General features: G+C 41.5%; 1 protein-coding gene across 2 annotated transcripts in view; it reads left to right on the top strand.

Moving 5' to 3' along the window:
• The window catches only part of GALNTL6 (polypeptide N-acetylgalactosaminyltransferase like 6), an 816,075-nt gene extending 796,032 nt beyond the window's left edge, over positions 1-20,043 (top strand). For both annotated transcript variants that reach the window (XM_060246534.1, XM_060246536.1), the window contains 2 exons: positions 3,888-4,037; positions 17,712-20,043. In XM_060246534.1, the coding sequence (XP_060102517.1) occupies positions 3,888-4,037; positions 17,712-17,879 (318 nt within the window). In that variant the 3' untranslated portion in view covers positions 17,880-20,043. The remainder of the gene's footprint in view (positions 1-3,887; positions 4,038-17,711) is intronic.
• Positions 20,044-20,659: the final 616 nt, after the last annotated feature.

Genomic DNA, 20,659 nt, shown 5'->3' with positions numbered 1-20,659 from the left:
CCACTTGGCTTTTAAAATAATGCATAAGGTAACCTGAAAAAGTTTATCACTTCTGGGAATAGATTTAAAAATCTATATAAATCAAACTGCAGAATGTTCAGTTATTCAGTTATTTGGAGGCAAACATAACACTTTTGGGTTGGAAAACAGCATGATGGGAATGTTAATTTTTATGGACCTGTTCCCTTGTTTCTCCTCTGAACTGCTATTTTGCTTTATTTTATTCTTCAAACTACCACAGTTCCAGAAATCAATTTCCACATTCTGAATGGTGTTACCATGCTATGTAACCAATCTGATTAGAGCATATAAGCACAAATAGGCATTGATGCTTCCCACATCAGTCACATGAGAAAGTATTTCATCCACTCTTCAGTGGGCAAACACATTCTCCCCTTGGATGCAGCGAGGGCTTTTTTTGTAGAAAAAGCCCAGCAGGAACTCATTTGCATATCACCATTATTTCACACAGGTAGGAAAAGCCTAACAGGAGTCATTTGCATATTAGGCCACACTCCTCAGACACCAAACCAGCTGGAACTGCATTCCTATGTGTTCCTGCTAAAAAGAAAACCCTGGATACAGCCACCCCAAACCACATTTTAACATGCAAAACCACCACGACATTTGAAATCATTATTCACCCATTTGCCTTCAAAGTATTTGTCAAGCATATACTGCCCATCCATGTATTAGGAAGTGCATCTTGGGAACTCATGGCCATTTGCAGCCCCATGGTATCTATAAAAGCCCTGTGTCATCTGTGCCCAAGTCCTGCTCTTTCAATATAAGTCTATCAGTTTTCCATATAGCTTCGCTTTAGCTTCAGTGCTAAAAAAACATGCAAGAACTAAGTGGACACAGAAAGAGCTTTGCTGTCCATTGTGCTGCAGGTGCTATCTTGAGCTAAGGTCTCATAAGCTAATAACAAAATGAGGCAAAATTGCCACAGCATTCAGAAAATGAGGACTGGTTCAAAATAACTGTATAATGCAGTGTCATGAAGAAATGTTAGGTTATGATTGACAGAGGTTTGCCAGAGAGGGGACGAGATGATCCTTCTCTCTTTTCCATTTTGAGGTGCCACATTAATTATATAAAAGTATTTCAATTAGTATATCCCAGATACTAATTTTTGTTAATAGCACTCTTTAATAAGAGTGGAGGCACTAGTCGAGGAAGGACTCGATTTTGCAATCCTCAAACTACTACAGGTTGAGTGCTAAGAAAATGTGACAGCCCTGCCTACAGAAGTGCTCTTAAACCTGTGCGGCAAATGAGTAGGATCTATTGATTAGCTATGCTAATGATGTGCTATAAACAAATTGTCTAGAAGGGCCCATGGAATTCTAAGAGGTGCAATAGCTAATTAACTCTTAACTACATCTTATTTTAAATACATAATGTTAAATGCTAGAGGACACGTCCATTAAATAAAGAACCGTAGCTCTTTTTTTTTTTCTTGAAAGCATCCTTGTTTGTTCCAGATTAAACGAAATCATCTATCAAGGGCCTTAAGTGCATCACCAGTCCTTGTTCCTAATATTTAAAAAAGATGTGCTCTGCGATCCATCCTAGTCAACCTCTAACTGAGCAAGATGCAGCTCCTTTGCCGTAAACTTTTCTGATGGCTCAAACTACCACATGAAGGCCTCTAATGAGCTGCAATGGAGTCAGGAGCTGAAAAAGAGGGGATACTTAAGTGAGTTTTATGGCTCTGGTTTGGAGAAAGAAATGACAAAAGAGACAAATTAAATTGACAATTCATAGCCTTGAGAGATCCCAGCACAATTTGAAGAAGGTTGAATGAAACTCGGTAATGTGTAGCACCTTTAAAATGAAGAAAAATGTCAGTCACGCATGGAAACATCTCTCTCGCTCTCTCTGTCTGAGGGAACCTGAAGTCAGGATGAAAGAGGGGAAACAATTGCTTAAGGCACATGACATTGATTTTTATTCCTTCATGCTCCCTTATAATGAAGGAATGCTGAATTAGGAAAAAAGTTTGATATCTGGACTAGAGGTCTATCATTTGTTATTTCATTTATAGCCTGCCTTTCTCCTCAGTTGTGTACCAAAGCAGTTTACATCTCACTCCTCTCCTTCACTTTATCCTCACAAAAACTCTGGGAGTGGAGATTTGAACCTGGGTCTCATAGATCCTACTCCAACATTGTAATTGATATACTACATTGGATCTTCTAGTTCTATAGCTTTGGTGTCTGATTGAACTGGTTTTTGTTTTGTTTTTCATTTTGTAGTCTGCCTTGAGTTTCAGTGGAAAAGGAATTAAATTAAGATTATCAACTCTGAGTTTGGAAATTCCTGAAAATTTGGAGGGGGGGAGCCTAGAAATGGCAGGATTTGGGGAATGGAGGGACTCCAGCAGGGCGTAATGTCATAGATTCCACTATTCAAAGCAACCATTTTCTTCAAGAAAATGGATCTCTTGTCATCTGGAGATTGTAATCTATGTATTAATAGCCATGGCAACCAAATCTTTGACTACTTAAATTTGGAGACTGATGCTATAAATGGACAAGACAGATCTTTCTACAAACTGAAAAGGGGCCCAAAAGTTGCAGAAAAATGTGATCTCTAAAGAAAAAAAAAACATTGAGCAGCCTTAAGAACCCTGAACAAATAAAATGAATACTTGTAGCTTTAAGCAATAGATTTCCTCAGTGGCTGTTGCTAGGCAATCACAGTATTCCAAGCTGAATTTCTGTGAGTAAAAAGGCAAGTGGGGCAGAGACAGAACTCTTTCCAGGTCTATTTTGGCCTTTGACGAAGGCTACTACATTAGATGCCCTCCAGTTTTGGTATTTTGGGAGAGGGAGAAAAAGTTCTCTTTGCCAATTCTCTCTATGCATGTCTTCCCCCACCCCCGTGCCCCCAGTCATCTCTTTTCTAAACTGAAAAGTCCCAGAAAAAGTGGAGAATTGCTGAGAAGGAGAAATGAGGCATGTGGGGATTGCCAACAGAAGGGAAAGAGGGCATAATATGGGGAGGAGGAAAGTGAAGTGCAACCCCACAAATCCATGAGGGTTCCCTACCATGCAAGTGTGCCTGGCCTAATGGCTGGCATTATACAATTGGGCCTCAGTTTTCCTAGGCAGAGGCTGCCAGGAGTGAGGGAAAGGGAAAGCTTAAAAGTGAGGGGCAAATAAATGGAGGCTGGCTGTTGGATAGGAAGGATATAGTGTTGCCACCTCCAGGTTAAAAAATTCCTGGTGATTTGGGGGGTACAGCCTGGGGAGGGTGGGATTTGAGGAAGGGAGGGACTTCAGAGGGATACAAAGCCATAGACTCCACCTTCCAAAACAGCCATTTCCTCCAGGAGGGTTAGCGTTACCAACCTCCAAGTGGGAGAAAAATATCACCTGGAATTACAACTGCTCTTCAGATGACAAGCATCAGTTCCCCTGGAGAAAATGGCTTCTTTGGAGGGTGGAGTCTATGGCATTATAGCATGCAAGGGTCACTTACCTCCCCAAACTTTGGCCTCTCAATGCACCATCCCCAAATGTTCAGGAATTTCCCAGCCTGGAGCTGGCAATCCTAATGGGGGAACTGATTTCTGTCATTGGGGGCTCTGTTGTGTTTCCAGATCTCCCAGCCCCACCTGGGTGTTGGCAACCCTAGAAGGGGAGGAGGGTGCAAGAAAAGGCTATGCTGGCTTTTAGGAAAGAGAAAGAAGAAATATTTGTGAAGGTTCTATGCTGTTATTAATAATTTTACTGGAGCTGAAAATGGTTTGTTGTTTGTAATTTTCTTAAGGAGTGTGCAAAAGTAAAGGCAAGTGGAACAATTTTCTATCTTTATGTGTCCATAGTTCAGTTCAAAGGCCACACATGACTGTTTTGCTTGAATTTTTTTTTTCTTAGCTCTTCACTTTTGGTTGGAGGGAAGATATCCGCCCAGGAGAGCCTCTTCACACCAGGAAATTCTGCTTTGATGCTGTTTCACACAGTAGTCCTGTTACACTTTATGATTGTCATGGTATGAAGGGCAACCAACACTGGAGCTATAGGAAGGTTGGTGATGCTTTGGGTCATTTTAGAGATGAGTGGACTTTGTTGAAAACTCAGCAACTAACAGGGACAGCTATACTTGTTTCAGCAAAATACTTTCAATGCTACCTTGATTCCATATCTATCTGTCTGTCTGTCTGTCTCCTGGAACATGAACTTTGGACACTTTAAATCCTTTCATTACCCAGTAGCTATTGACTTCATGTAGAGGTATTGTTAGATAGGTCAAAGTTACATTAATATGGATTTCCTCCAACACAAAGTTAGGCACTTACTCTTTGAAATATGCATTGCCCTTCCAGCACTTCAAGACATGTGAGTCATTTGAACAAAAGCAGCACTGGAAATATTTTTATTCCAAGTAAAGGTTGCATGAAAAGCTTCTAATGAAAAGTAATATAATTTTAGTGTGTCTTTTAAGGACTGCAACAGGAAGATATACAAAATGTTGCAGAGCTCAACTCTGCATATCTAACTAGATGAAATGGTTTACAAGTCAAGGGTCAAAGGGTCAAGAAACCAACTGCATTTAAAGCAACAGTACAAACTTTGTTATCTGACGTTCATGGGAAATGGGGGTTTCCAGTTATGCGGCACTTACTCGAGCTTTACACCATGAGTAAACTTCCAACCCAGTGCTGCCATTGCTTGGGCATAGCTTGGTGCCAAACAAAATAGTCTGGTATGTCACTCTTGATACACATGCTTGAGGTTGTCTACCACTATAAAAGGGATATTCTTGCCTCCTGTTGACACAGCACCAGTGTGTAAAGAATTCCCACAGGAGTGTTTCCTGATCTGCCCTTTGGTGTGCTCATGTGCAGGCATCCCAGACACAGGGAGTGAGAAGGCAGAGCTATCTTCCCCATCTCTACCCAGGCCTTCTCACCTAAATTCATGCCACTACAAATAACCTGTATCTCACAGAAACTGAACCTTTAATAAGACTGAATCATTGCTACAATTCTGACTTTAGTGATGTGCAAACTTGCATTCCTCAATGTTACTTTAGCTGGATTAACAGACAATCCTCTCTTTCTCAGGAACCCTGAAAATTAAAGGTCAAGGACGTGAGCTGTTTTCAGTCATTAAAAATCAGCAGTAAGGGAGATCACACATCCTTCCAATACATTCAGTTCCCATGTCACATGAACAAGGTGACACATGTATTTTCCTGCTTCAGTACACAGGATCTGAATGCCCACATTTTTTAAGGGCATCAATGCATGTCTGCCAAAGCTGGAAAATATGCATATTACCTTATTTACACAAGATGGCAACCATGTATATCAAGACGATTGTGTAATATCCTTTTATGCCTACAATACCCCTTTATATCTACCAATGTTCCCTCTAAACTGCAGAGTCTTGTGAGCAAAAATTCTACTTTGTGAGCTAGTGGCATTAAAGTTGTGAGCTGCTGCATAAATCAGTGTGCTCTGGGGTCATCCTTTCTGAGCTAAGACAAAAATGCATGAGCTGGAGGCTAAAAATCTGTGAGTTAGCTCACACTAACTCAGCTTAGAGGGAACACTGCCTACTGATTATAATGACTGAACATGGTTGTGAAGATATCAGTTCTTAGGTTATTTCTGCTCCCTTTCTTTCAGGGGAGGGAGATACTTTGGCAGTATCAGTGATAGACTGCAGGTATCCCTTTAGTATCCCATTTCATGCAACAATCTTTCTATTATCAATGTCTGAAGTGGAAAGGGGCCACAGCCACTGGTCCTGAACTTTGTGATTTTTTGAATCAAGTGCAAGGGTTATGTGAAACAGCATATCTATAAGGGCATCAGTGATTTGGAAATGGAGAGGGCGAGTCTTAAGATATTTTTCTATTGAATTGTTGTGGGGGAAGTCTATCCAAAAGACACTCTGTTGCTGTTCATGCTGTGTGTTTGGTTAACCCGCTGGTTTACTATTTGCCCCCCAACCAGAGAAGCATCTAATAGACTTATAAGTGATGTGAATTCTTGCCCAAGATGAAGTGCAAGCTGCAGGGCAGCAGGACTATAAGTGCTGGATCTTCAAATAATACAAGTGGGCCCAATTTCTTTGAAGTCAGTGCAGAAAGCTCTTATATATACCAGATAAGGATCTGACTCTGGTCTGCTCCAACTGCAGCCTCTTGTTCAAAAAAACCCAAGCCAATTTATTTCCTAGCTTATCCAAGCTGCTGGAGAGAAGCTCAATGACTTGCAACAGTTCATTGGTGCTTAATGTACCAGAGGTGTGTGTGTGACAAATGCAGCTTTCACACTGCCCTCTGATCCTGGCCCATCACCCTTTTAATTTGGAACTTAGCAGATGATCAGTGAAACAACAGGGTGTTCAGCAACCATGCGGCATACGCTGGCTACCGCTAGATAAAGCACTCTCCTCGCTGCTGATTTATTTGTGCTACTTGCAGAGCTGAGACAGTACATGAAGTTTCTCATTCCACAAAAATCTATATTTCTGAGTGAGAAATTCTTCAAAAATCGTTGTTATAAAAGAAATGCTGACACAGTCTGTGCTATAGAACATGAATCTAGCAGCAATCAGTGCTTTCAAATCATATAGTTAGGAAAACACTGATGGTTGGCTATAAATTGATACAGCAAGGAACCACAACCGTTGTAAAAATAATGCATAAATCAGTCTAAGCTGAGAAACTTTCTGTTTATCTCACACTATTAAAACTTTTCTGTAACTTTTGTTGTTTTGATATGTGCATAGCATTTGTGAGTATTCTTTACACCAGCCCCTTAAGTCCAGTATTGTTATGCCCATTTTGCAGAATGGGAAACTACTAGTAGTATGCCCAGAGCTGTCAGTGATATTATGGTTGGGGATTCTCAGCATATGAGCTACTTTTGAAGACCATTTTGAAGCTAAAGTTGTTATAAAATGCTGTACCCAGAACATTGGCTGGAGTGGGTGGAAGGGATCTTATCACTCCTGCCTTGTTTACATTGGCTCATAGTTTGTTTTCAGCCCAATTCAAGGTGCTGGTATTGACCTTTAAAATCCTATAGGGCTTTGTGGCCAACATACCTGAAGAGCCACCTGCTACTATGTGAACCTACCAAACTGTTCTGGTCATCTTTGGGGGCCCTGTTTTGGGTTCTCCCACCATCTTCAGCTAGATGGATGGTAACCCAAAGAAAGGGCCTTCTCAGTAATGGCACCAGAACTTTAAAACTTCCTCTCCAGGGGGGTTTGTGTGCCTCCCTCTATTGTTGGCTTCTGTCAGCAGATGAAGACATGTTTGTTTGGCATTCCCTAACTCTTATTAGCTGTCCTTTCTGCCTGTGTGTTTTTATGTCTGTGTGTTATTTACTTGCTTTAGTATTTTAAATGCTTTTTTAAATGATTTTTGTCTTAGGGCCCCTGAATTGAATGGAAAGGCAGTATTAAAAAGTTTAAAATAAATAAACTACTCTGCCTGCGCAATACATGCAAGTAGTTTCATATGCCAGAGGAAAACATATTTCAGGATACTGACCCGCAGCTTCAGGTTCAGATGTGACTAGCATTCTGTATTTAAGGGCCAAATTGCATATGGCCGAGGACCTGCCTACCTAAAGGACCGCCTCTCCCCATATGTACCCCGGAGAGCACTGAGGTCTGGTTCCCAGAATTTATTAACAATCCCTGGGCCAAGAGAAGTTAGGTTGAAGGCCACTAGGGAGCAGGCCTTCTCGGTGATAGCCCCTCGTTGGTGGAACGACCTTCCAGAGATGGTGCGAGCCCTGCGGGACCTGAACCAATTCCGCAGGGCTTGCAAAACATTTCTTTTTCAGTTGGCATTTGAGACAGAACCTGATTAACTAACGAACAGACGCTTAGCCATCTTATGTACATCAGGATTACATCATTTTAGCACCTATTTTTATGTTTTATCTATTTTAATTAATTTATTTGTAATTGATATTTAAACTGTTATGCTTTATGTGAATCATGGGACTCCCATGTCTGTTATACTGTTTAATGTGAATCATGGGACTCCCATGTCTGTTATACTGTTTAATGTGAATCATGGGACTCCCATGTCTGTTAGCCGCCCTGAGCCCGCCTGGCGGGGAGGGCGGGATATAAAAATAAAATATTATTATTATTATTATTATTATTATTATTATTATTATTATTATTATTATTATTATTGTTGTTGTTGTTGTTGTTGTTGTTGTTGTTGTTGTTGTTGTTGTTGTTATTATTATTATTATTATATGATATTGGTAAGCCATGGCTGAATTCCCCAATGTGTAATTTAAGCTTTTAAAAAAATCCTTACTGCTCCCTGATTTAGACTGGGGCCATAGCATCAGGGCAGAATGGATCTTTGTCTTTTCCAAGAGAAGTCCCCTTATTAAAGCTGGGAGGAAGGATAAAATGTCAGCCTGCCTTCTTAATCTACAGGATGCAATTGCAGCTCAGAGAGGTGATTTGGTTAGGAAAACAGCATGGAAAGAAAACATTAACTAGTGCCCCACCACTGCATCCCCAGTCCATAGCACTAATGCCATACATAGCCATGGACTACCAACGTGAGCATACATGAAGTTGCCTTATACTAAATCAGACCATCAGTCCATCAAGGTCAATAGCATCTACTAAGACTGGCCATGGCTCTCCAGGGTCTCAGGCAGAAGTAATTCATATCACCTAATGCCAGGATCTTTTTAACAACAGTTGCCAGGGATTGAACCTGGGACCTTCTGCATGCCAAGCAGTGGTTCTTCCAGCTGCCCTTGCTACTTTAGAACTGAAGATTGAGTTATCCTGTTAGCTTTATAGCTACATTGACATTTGAACCCTGGTAACCTCAGACTGTTCCTTGTTCTGAATTAAGGTTCTTTTTCTCCATATCTAGCAGATCCCATGAACTTTTCTAGCTGTGAAAGGCAGTGCAGAGAATATGTCCCTTTTCCCAAGATGTGTAAAAGATCATCCTCATCCGGGCTTTTTTTCTAGAGAAAGAGGTGCCAGAACTCTCAAGAGGGATATGAAGGAGAAACACACTGGTGCACCTCATGAATTTTTAAACATTTTGTGAGAATTGTGTTTCCACTAAGATGTTCTGGAACTCCATTTGTTGTGTTCCCTCAGAAAAAAAGCCCAAATTCTCATTAAAAGTCTTGGTAGGATCCCAACTGTGGTAAGCCAAGTCCCAGCTAGCTGGATAGTTCTAGTGAGAGGCACACAGAGCACATTAGAGAACATCCAGAATAAGAAACCCAGATAGACAGTCCATTCCTAGAAACTTGAGTACCAGTATTAAAGTAAAGCCAAGACCATAGTTAAGGCAGCTGTCTGACAAAGAAGGCAACTGAGAAAAGTGTAAGGCCAGAGGCAAAAAGGGGATGTGTGCTGAAAAGAACAAAAGTAGGTGCTTGAAAACAATATCTGGAAGATGGATGCTCAAATGAACAGCTTGGTCCTATCCTGCAAGCTTAAATGCCTTGCAACATTTCTAGTGATGAATTAGGAAATACCTGGTAGCAGGGCTAAACAGACATGCTAACAAGATAGATAAACCTTGCATTGGGGAATACCTGCAAGAACTCCATTAGGTAAACAGCTTGTCAGTGAGACTCATTGTGTGAGTTTAAAACACCTCAGAGCTGATGCAAACTGAGCAGAAACCTGTAGGGAATTTTACTGAACAGTTGTTCCTTGTGTGCATCTGACCATACATGGGGGGATAGGGGAAACCTGAATGAATCACTTTTGTCATTTAAGTGCAAGTTGTTTGCTATGGCCATCATAGATGCTCAGCAGTTATATTGCCACCTTCAAAAAGTCACAGACTTACTAGCTATTTGCTGAGTTTAGACGGATATTCCTGTACTTTCTTCTCTGAATGTGCAGCTTTTTTCAAATGCTAGACCTATGAATAAACTACTTGATGGGCAATTAAGGGTTAATGCCTAACAGAATCTGAGAACCTTTGAGTGATAGACTATTCAAACGCATTCCATGGAGAGAGTCAGTTAAGAAATAACAGTTGGGAACTGACAGTTGAAGAAGAGATGGTTAAGCACTGGACTGGGTAGGAGGCAAAAGGATTGAGAGGATCAGAGAAGATCCCCATTCATGCTAATAAGGGAAATTGCTTCAAGTTAAGACAAACTTAAGGGGGATAGCTCTTAAAGGAAAGGAAAGGTCCCCTGTGCAAGCACCAGTCGTTTCCGACTCTGGGGTGATGTTGCTTTCACAACGTTCTCACGGCAGACTTTTTTTGGGGTGGTTTGCCATTGCCTTCCCCAGTCGTCTACACTTTCCCCCCAGAAACCTCGGAAGGATGGAAGGCTGAGTCAACCTGGAGCTGGCTACCTGAAATCCCAGCTTCCGCCGGGGATCGAACTCAAGTCGTGAGCAGAGCTTAGGACTGCAGTACTGCAGCTTTAACACTCTGTGCCACGGGCTCTTAAAAGAGGAATGTGTGTGTGTATAGAAGGATTTTGGGAACTTGGTTGTATGTTCCTGCCTTCTAGACTTTTAAGAGTCAGTCAAACTCAGAAACCTATGCTTGAGCATTTAAGCAGAAATGGCAAAGAAAGCCTCTCTCCTCACTTTTAAAAATACCTTTTTGAATAGCAGAAACACTGCTATTGTTGTTGGCAGCAAATTATCTGAAGTTAAGTTATTACAAGGTTACATCAGTTTTATTATCAGTTCCCCTCAAACATCCTACTCCTGATTCCACCTTACCTTTTCTCCTCTAGTTAAAGAAAACTTTTTGTTTATTTTGACCTTTCAAAAGCTTCTCATGTGCCATTTCAGAAGCTGAATATCAGATGGTTCTTCTCAAGCTAAGGACCCAGTATCATCCATGGCAGCACTGATACTCACCCAGATAGTGTCAGCACCCACACATCAAACAGGCCACATACTGGATATTTTTGCCATGGGTTTTGAAGTGAAGCTGCAATCTGCTGAGGCAGTATCATGGTCCAATCACTTCACCCTAAAGACCTGTGTAGCCTAAACCTTCTTTGTTGGCAGTGAACAGATTTATGCAAAGTCAAATGGACCCTAGTAGGTTCCAGAAAGCTCTGTGGGACTTAATGCCACCAGGCATTTTATTAGATGAGCTTGTGGAGTGCTTGCATAATCAACTCTCTGATGGCATTGATGAAATTGCTCCCAGCATCCTCTCCAACCTTTTACCAAACTAGTTCCATGGTATACCCTAGAGCTCCAGAGGATGAAATGAGTTCTGAGACTACTAGAGCAGGTGTAGCAGCATGTTCATGATGAAGTTTCAAGAACATCTTATAGGAAACTTATGAAAGCCTATGAGATGGTCCACAGTGAGTTTGATGGTTCTCACTTGCAGAGGGTCTGTTTAACACACTCCTGAACCTGCAATTTCCAGGGGGCACCCGCTTTCAGGGGGACATAACTCAGCCCCCCCCCAAATCCAACATTCACCAAACTTGGTGGGCAGGTAGAAGTAAGTCAGCTGGAGACTCGCTGCAAGGTTGGCATCTGTAGCCCACAGGGGGGCCCACAGTGTAATCACCTAACTCCAGACAATTTGCTGCCAACAACAATATCTGGACGTCACAAACCTAGAAAACAACAGACTGGTCTGTTAAACAAGAAGGTCCATGGTGGTCAGTGAAAACCCATGGAGCATGAACCCATACAAACCTCCACTTTTTGGTCCATACCCATCCCTAGTCATAACTGCACTATAGCAAATTCTATAGATATGTAAACTACTGTATCAAAGTTCTCATACCCTCGACATTTCAGCCCTGACCTGCAAAACTGAGGAGTAATAATCCAGATTTATTTGAATTTAATGTTACTTTCATTCATTTCTGCCCATCACTGGTATCTACAGAACATTTATATATTTTATGTAGCAAACAGAATGACCTCTCAGGTAGAACCCTTTTATTGTTTGCATTTCTTAAACTTGGTGGTTTCTCTGCCACAGATATACATAATTTGAATCTCTAGTATTCAAACTGTATTTGAATAAATTTGTAATAGTCTAGTAATCTCTTCTGTGAAATATTTAACAAATCAGCAGTCTCCTTGAGAAACTGAAATGTACTATCAAAATGAGGCACTTAACTGTACAGAGGGAAAAGAAGCTAATTTATAATATTGGGAAAGTTCTGTGAGTCACAAAGAATTGTACTCACAAAATGAAACTTGGAAGTATTGATGTGCAGAATTACTAGGTAAATTAATTAATCATATTGTGACAGAAGAGTTATGAATTATTCATACCTACATAAGCCAATGAAATTAGAATTTGACAACTAGGGAAACCCTGGAAAAGTTGCAGGTGGGTTCCCATTCTTGTATTCCCTTCTTCACAGTCTTTCTTCTTTCCCTCTCCCTGGCAGCCCCACAGCTTCTCCTTTTCTTCGCCCTCTGGCCCTTTGGGGGGGGGGGGCAACAGTGACAGGACTTCTAGTGTCCTGGCCCCACTGATGGACCTTCTGATGGCACCTGTTTTTTTTGGCCACTGTGTGACACAGAGTAATCAACTGGATGGGCCATTGGCCTGATCCAACATGGCTTCTCTTATGTTCCTCAGCTTTTCTTTCTTCCCTACTCACAGTTCCTGTAGCCCTTCTCCCCGCTTACCTACCTGAATCTGTTCTGCACAGTCTTCTGTTTTTTCCCTTCTCTCCCACTGGCAGCTCTGACTCTCCTTTTCTCTACCCTTTGTCCTTCAGCTTTTCCTCCTTTCCACTTCAGTTCCTATAGCCCATCTCCTCATCTGCCTACCTACTTTTATCTCTCCTGCATAGTCTTCCATTATTTCTTCTTTCCCCATGGTAGTGTCTGCAACCTCTCCTCTTTTCTTCCAACCCAACCAACTTTCTTTCTTTCCCTCCTTCCCTCCCTCAGCTGACACTAAGCAAAGCATGAAAACCTTTGCAACATTGTTTGAGGCTTTTTAGCAACCCCAAAAATGGCTACTAAGACCTTATAATATAGTTGTAGAAGATCTTGGTTGACATCATTTTTCTTTCTTTAAACATAACTTCTGTAAGTTTGGCAGGGTTAACTGTCCTTTTTTATTTAAGTTTTTACTGCAAACCTGGGCCTTCCCTCCCCCCCCCCTAGGTTTTTAGGAGAAAATTCCTATTTGGTTCCAGTACTGTTGTCTTGATTTTGATATGCACTCCATGGCCAGATACAGAATTAGACGTATACAGATATATAGGCTACCTTGATCAGGTCCCCAGAGAGGAAGCGAAAATATTTAAATAAATAAATATAGATGGGGGAGCTAAAAAAGAACAGTTGATCTGGGAAGTGAGAGACAAATTAAGCAGGCTCAGATGTTAAGGAGTCTAATAGATCTCTGTAGACTGAAAAGGAATTGTGGTCAATACAGAATAAGCAGTTAATGAATGTACAGCTAAGGGATACCTAGGAGAATTAAATTTTTTTGTTACTTCAGCAATTTATTATCAGGCCTGCTTGGATGAAAGCCACAGCAAGTATTAATAAAAACCAATCATTTCCCCTCAAGTTTGAATGCATAATATATGTGCATTTTATCCTAAAATAAATCCTTCACCTGATGAGCATTTATGTGTGTGGGCTTAACTCACTGCCTGAATCTTCCTAGGCAGCCTACAGAACTGAAACATATTCTGTACCCAGTCAAGCCATGAGAAAGTTGACTTGGGGACATGTTGGGGCTTGATGACAGTTGGAATCTTCACAGGAGGGGGCTAGTTGAAATTATGCTCCTCCCTTGCCAAAGTCAGTGGCAGTTTTCCCAGAAGCACCAATACAGGAGTAGAGGCTATGCAGGTCAGGAGGACTGCTTCACCTCCACAATTCTTTCTACAGACAGCTGGCCTGACATCAATTAGTCACTGTATATTTTCTAAATAGTAAGGTTATTTGTGGCAGACAATTCTACATAATTTCTTGTTACCTACGGAAAATGATTTCCTCACAATTTCTTTCTTACTTACTTCTACATAATCAAATTCCTGTGTGGAATACTTCTGCTTTGAATGTTGAAACAAATGGGAGAGGGTAGAACTGATGCCACGAGGAGTTCCAATCATGAAGGTTCTGTAAGTGGCTCAGGCTGTCATGCAGCCTCCAGGCACATTCCAGTCTTCAGCTGCAATCCCCCTAAAGCATTGCATCCATACATTCATCCATTTAGCCCCATTAAATCAAGCCCTGCCTTGTGGATCCTACCCTCAACATCCCTGCTAAAGCCAAAGATCAGTTGTAATGGCATGTTTTATCATGTGGACATTTAGCCTTATTGGGACTATACTGAGACTACCAACTCATTTCACAGAAAATGACTGCAGCCGTCAGAGGATAATGGCTTTCGTTCACTACTGACCTTGGCCGTGGTTAAAGCAATGACCTAGACGAAGGGAAAGGAGCTTTGTCTCATTACCAATTATGTGAACTGCCCAGACCTTCTTGCAGGTCTATTATCTTCTGGGAAAGGTTATCTTTCTGAAATAATTTGACTCCCTTGCAAAAAGCAAGGGAAGAAAAAGGTCTCTTTGCCCTTCCCAGAAACAACTAAAACTTACAGGAGTCTGCTAATCATTTCTTCACACCATGATGGAGAATGAATTCTGGAGTGGTAATTGAAAGAAGTAAGGCACATAGAGAATGACTTCTGATGAATTACAGACCTGAGAAGCAGAAGTATAGTACAGATACGAGAGCAAGTTTGGTGTGGTGGTTAAGTGTGCGGACTCTTATCTGGGAGAACCGGGTTTGATTCCTCACTCCTCCACGTGCAGCTGCTGGAATGGCCTTGGGTCAGCCATAGCTCTTGCAGAAGTTGTCCTTGAAAGGGCAGCTTCTGTGAGAGCTCTCTTAGCCCCACCCACCTCACAGGGTGTCCGTTGTGGAGGAAGAAGATAAAGGAGATTGTAAGCCACTCTGAGACTGATTCAGAGAGAAGGGCGGGGTATAAATCTATGGTCTTCTTCTTCAGATGGCCATGAGACTCTTGATGTTAGTAAAACTCCAGTAGTATAAACTTGAAGCAAGTGTAGTGCCAAGCAATGTATCTAGTTAATATTTGGGTGGGAGACCAGCAAGGAAGTCCAGGGTTCCTAAGCAATGGTGAATCACCTCTAGTTATCTCTTGCCCTGAAAACCTATAGGGGGGGTTGCCATATGTCGCCAGCAACTTGCAGCACTTTCCACCACCACTGCATCAATTTAAAGCATACTGACTTCTGCTACCATAGGTATAGCATTCCAGCCCAGATCATATGAAATATATACGCAAATGTATCTAAATCAATCAGATTGAAATAGTAGGATTTGCTTGGCATAAACCACAGGGGACTTGAGTGTACAGGATAGCCAGTCAGTCTTGTGATCCATGATGGAAAAGACTAAATGTCAACAATTTATTAAAGAATAACAAGCAGGCTTCTAGTCAACCCCACCCATTTGTTCAGTGCGTAAGAAAATATTAGCCATTCCTGTTTCCCTTCATGTCTGCAGAATGCACATGCAAATGAGCCACCACAGACCAAACACCAGAAGCAGAATGCTTTTATCTGCTCACATTCACACACACGCTGTTTTTCACTCGCTGTATTAAGCTAATCAAAGGATGAAGAATCCTGATCTGCAAGCATGCATGTGAACTAACCCGTAAAATAGATATATTGGTTTGGATCCTGTAACCCATAAAAGGAAGATGCTCAGTGTCTTTTTCTGCCATTCCCCACTGCAGCCCCATTATCCTCCCGCCCTCAAAAAAATCATGCTGAGTATAAGAGGAGCCATAAAATTCTATGTGACACCAGTGGAAGGGAAGGGGACACTGGGCAAAATCTCCCTTCCACCCTCTTGCATGTGTGGAAGCCTTCCCTCCATCACACTTCCTTCACCTGCAGGAAAGGAAGGTAGGATGATTTTGCCCAACTTGCTTTTCTCATTGCAGCCTCAGGTGTTGCATAACATTTTGTTCATAAAGCTTCCTTAACCTCCAGTATCAGTTTTGGAGAGGAAGAAACATCAGAATCGGCATTCACAGTTCATAGGATCCTAGTCATAGAGATTATCTTTAGGGGAACTTAAGGCAGTGTGCTTTAACCTGACTCATGCAACCAAAAACCTGGAAAGAATCAGGGTCAGTGTAAACTATCAATCAGACATTCTTCCATCAACAGCCTGTGTGCCATCTCCTTCAGTCGTCTCTTCTGTTCAGCGTTGTTTATTTGGCCTCTGTGGTCATGCTATATTTCCTGCTAGGATACTATCAAAAATATACACCAGTTGGTACAAAGTAGGAATGGTAGGCAAAAGCATCTGTGGCTTTGCATTATGTTTCAGCTTGGCTGATCTTGTGGGATTTGGACATTATCATGTCTTCCTAAGCAGAGTTATAACCCTTTATGTCTGCTGAAGAGAATGGGCATAAGAGAACAGAACTATGCTTAGCATAGCACTGTGCATTGCACAGAATAAAACAGACTGTATCAGACTTCAAAACCGAATTGGCTTCCCAAAGTTAATGTCTTCACCTGCGTTTTACAATCTTCTGAAGAATTCAGAAGGGCAGGGCCTCCCTGTTTAAAAGCCAGAGGCTGTTAACATGCAGGAGTATTCAACAAATGTTAATGCAGTCTTCCTTTTTCTATTTCCATTTTCTAAGTTACTTTTATAGCTTTTTGTATTTGAAAATCAGCTAAGATATATAGCAAACAAACATTATATTACAAGGCCTGGTCCAGCAAGGTTGGTTGCTGAAAACACATTTTGCTTTCTGAAGCACTACAGATTGGCTGGGAAAGTGTGAGTCCAAGAATGAAAATATATAGTAGAAAGGAGATCCGAGTCAATTATCACCGTGCTGCAGGGTGTGGAAACAGATCCTCATCTTCCAAAGGCTGTTTTACACTACTGCTTTGTTCACAGCTGTGCTTTTCTTTCTGCTGGATTGCACAATGTTTGTGGATATCCAAATAATTTATCATAGGTATAAATTAAATAAAAGGTAAAGGTGTGCCAGCACCGAGTCATTACTGACCCATGGTGTGACATCACATCATGATGTTTCCTTGGCAGACTTTTTATGCTTTGCCATTGCCTTCCCCAGTCATCTACACTTTACCCCCAGCAAGCTGGGTATTCACTTTACTGACCTCAGAAGGATGGAAGACTGAGTCAATCTTAAATCAGCTACCTGAACCCAGCTTCTGTCGGGATGAAACTCAGGTCGTGAGCAGAGCTTGGACTTCAGTACTGCAACTTACAACTCTGCACCATGGGGCTCCCTTAGGTATAAATTACAACTTTGCAAACTACCACCCAACCCAATTTAGAGTGGTTTGGGGGGGCTGCCAACAGCATGTCACATGATAAAAACCACCCCAACACAATTGTGTATGAGTCATTATTAGAGAAAAGAGAAAAATGGAACCTCTCTGTATGTCATGTGGGCAAAAAAGAGTTCATTGTCCCTTGAATCTAAGAAAACTCTTAACCTAGGCAACCACCTACATACAATTCACTAGAAATAGTTAAGGCGTTCTCCCCCACCCCACTCCCACATTCTGAGTTATTCTGTGCAAAGTAACTATACAAAATTACAAGAAGCTTGACTAGAGTTGCATTAATCCATGTACCGGAACACACTGGCAGTTTTTTTAATCAGCCAGCATTTGCTTCTTAATGCTTTTCTTGTTTTCATTCCCATAGGACAAAACTTTGTTCCATCCGGTGAGCAGCAGCTGCATAGATTGTAACCCAGCAGAGAAGAAGATTTTCATGAACAGATGTGATCCTTTATCTGAAACTCAGCAGTGGATTTTTGAACATATTAATACGACTGTTTTAGCAAAAATTAACAGCAAAACCAGCTCTTAGGAAGAAGATATAAGACTGTTCTGTACAGATTGCAAGCAATGCCTTGGCTGGCATCTGGGTCACAGGAGTCAGAAATTAAGTTTCCTAGATCCAGGAAATCACTTCTGAAGATTAAAGAAATGTCAGGGCAAAAGCCGACATGCTGTCATTGTGGATGGACGATGTCTGAAGAGCTTGGCTGAGGGACTTCACCAGCTGTTGCTGAGGCCCTTCCGGTTGACAGTTCCCTTGCTGGTCAAGGGAAAACTTTATTTAAAAAAATGTTTCAATACACTCCATGTTAATAAAATAAAAAAGAGTTTTAGAGTCTCAGGTCAAACCCTGCTATAGTGAGTAGCTATGAATAGTTGCTATTACTTATGGCGGCTTCACAGAGTGCATGATTCCTGTGGGAAATTGCAGATACCACAGATGTAGACCTAGCAAGTCCTCTGGGATATTTTGAGTATCCCAGAACTGAAGGCAAGGGGCGTTTTCGCACAGGGCTTACCCTGGAGCGACGTCCCTCTTCACCGCGCAGCGTCTGTGTGGATTTCGCACCAACTGCTCCGCAGAACCCGGAAGAGCCGCAAAGTCCCACGGCTTTTGCATCGCAAATGTAAACCGCCAAAAACCAGTTTACATTTGCAACGCAAAAGCCACGGGACTTTGCGGCTCTTCCGGGTTCTGCAGAGCAGTTGGTGCGAAATCCGTGCAGACGCTGCATGGTGAAGAGGGACATCGCTCCGGGGTAAGCCCTGTGCAAAAACGCCCAAGCTGTGTGTTCTGGTGCCATTTCATTCCTCTTGGAAAAAGTCAGATTTATGAGGGTTAATTAAAATAAAGTGTTATTTGGGGTCATTTAAAGTACCTCCCCATTGTGTTCCTTTCACTGTTGAAATAGGAATGGGGTTTTTTAAAAAACAAATGTAAGAGTAATTTTAGAGTTGCATTTTGAATGAAGCATGAAAATGATTGTAAGGTGTCAAACTACCATTTCTCTTCTGCAGTTGAAGAAAGAATCATTTCCATCAAAGCAATTAAATAAAATTTCCATCCATTTTACACAGTGCTATGGAACAATCATCTGCAATTATTCATCATCTACGAGACAAGCCAAAAAACGACAAGGTGGCCTCATCCTTCTTCACCATTAAAATGAAATATGAGATTTATAATAGCACAAAGCAAGGTTTGCCTAAAAAGATTTCCTCTTGGAAGCCTACGTTCCTTTTCAGGAATCGTTTATTATAAAACTTCTGCGTTGATTTAATTCATTGCAGTCACCAATGGAAGAGGCATGATGAATCTGACTGGGTGGGCCAATTGAGCACTGATGTACTGCCTTGAGCCTCTACCTGTGTTTGCACAGTCCTGCAGGGATGGTAATGGAAGGAGGAGAATGTTCAAGGCAGCTAAGAAGCTAAGAGGTTTCTTGGAAACCAGATGAGCATTCTGTGAAGTAATGGCTGAAACTGGGGGGCATTGGCTCATTTTCAATTAATACGATACATTTAGCATATCACAGACTGTGTGGAGGGTTGTATGTGTGGTACTCCCTAACATCTGGGTATCCAACATCTCAAGACTCTGCTTCTTTGAAAAAGAGAACTGCTTTTGAGAACTAAGTTTCATAATCGAGAACGGCATAGTGCATCTTTTGCAATTTGCACGAGAGGGGAATCTCAAGGTTTGAAACCCACCCACCCCTTTGCAATAATATGAGAAGAGAATACTAGTCTAGCTTTCTTCCTGTTTTTCCATGCACAAAGAGCTTTTCATATGAGGAAGCCATCTGAAGTAGCACTGAAGAGCTGCACTATGTGATTTTGGCAGAGCATGTGGCAAGATCTTGAATGCACCCTTAAGCAGAGATCTTCTCCTTGGAAAAGTGCTTGTATACTTATTAGTCATGTGCAGACAGTGTGCATCAATGGGCAGTAAATGCACATTTAAAGCTGCCCCAAGAATCAGGGAAAATGAGAAGCTGGAAGAGAAATGGTATGGTTTTGCAACTGAGAAGTACTGAGGCTTTTAATAGTATGTTCAAGCCAGAATGTCCTTGTTCTGATTAGTTGTTCATGTTCTGACCCTATGAGAAGAAAGCAGATTTTTAAAATGGTTTGAAAATCATTGTTCTTAGCAGAAATAAATGAGCAGATTGATCTTGTTTATTACTTTTAAATCCTGCCTTTCTTCTTTTGAAAACTCAAGAGAGAGTGTGTATGGTTCTAGCAGGCCTCCCATCCAGGCACTGATTTCTAAAATGAGACTTCTAAATTTAAGAGCACACATCCTTTGATTGTCTGATTGTACTTGAAAACAAAAACTGTGAATGGAAAGAGCCAAGGATGCAGAGATCGCATTTGGCAGAAAATGGAGAAAATGTATCTTTCGCTTTCAAATATGTCCAGGACTAAATTAGCTCTGAACAACGGTTTTATGGTTCCTTGATGCTAAGATGCACTTGAGTGGGGTTGCTTTGCACTGCTTTCTTAACTAGGGCTTCTGCAATGCTATATTTATGGAGCACTAGTGCTGATCAAATTTTTGGCATGAGAGCAAGACTTTTCAGAGTGCTGGATTTGGTACTGCCAAATCCATCTGCTCACAGCTTCTCTCTTCTACACATAGTAGCTCATGTGACTCATTTGCCACAAGTGGGACATGGCATTTCACATCATCCCATTCAGCCCACGTAAGAGAGGCTTGTAGTGGCAAGCAAAATCAGAGGTTCTGGCTCTGGCAAATTAATTAACACATGGACTTCACATGGTTGATTAACTCATGGCATTCATTGC

This window comes from Heteronotia binoei, chromosome 9, assembly GCF_032191835.1.
Source record: "Heteronotia binoei isolate CCM8104 ecotype False Entrance Well chromosome 9, APGP_CSIRO_Hbin_v1, whole genome shotgun sequence".
NCBI classification, from domain to species: Eukaryota; Metazoa; Chordata; class Lepidosauria; order Squamata; family Gekkonidae; genus Heteronotia; species Heteronotia binoei.
This window is presented reverse-complemented; position numbering and strand designations above follow the sequence as displayed.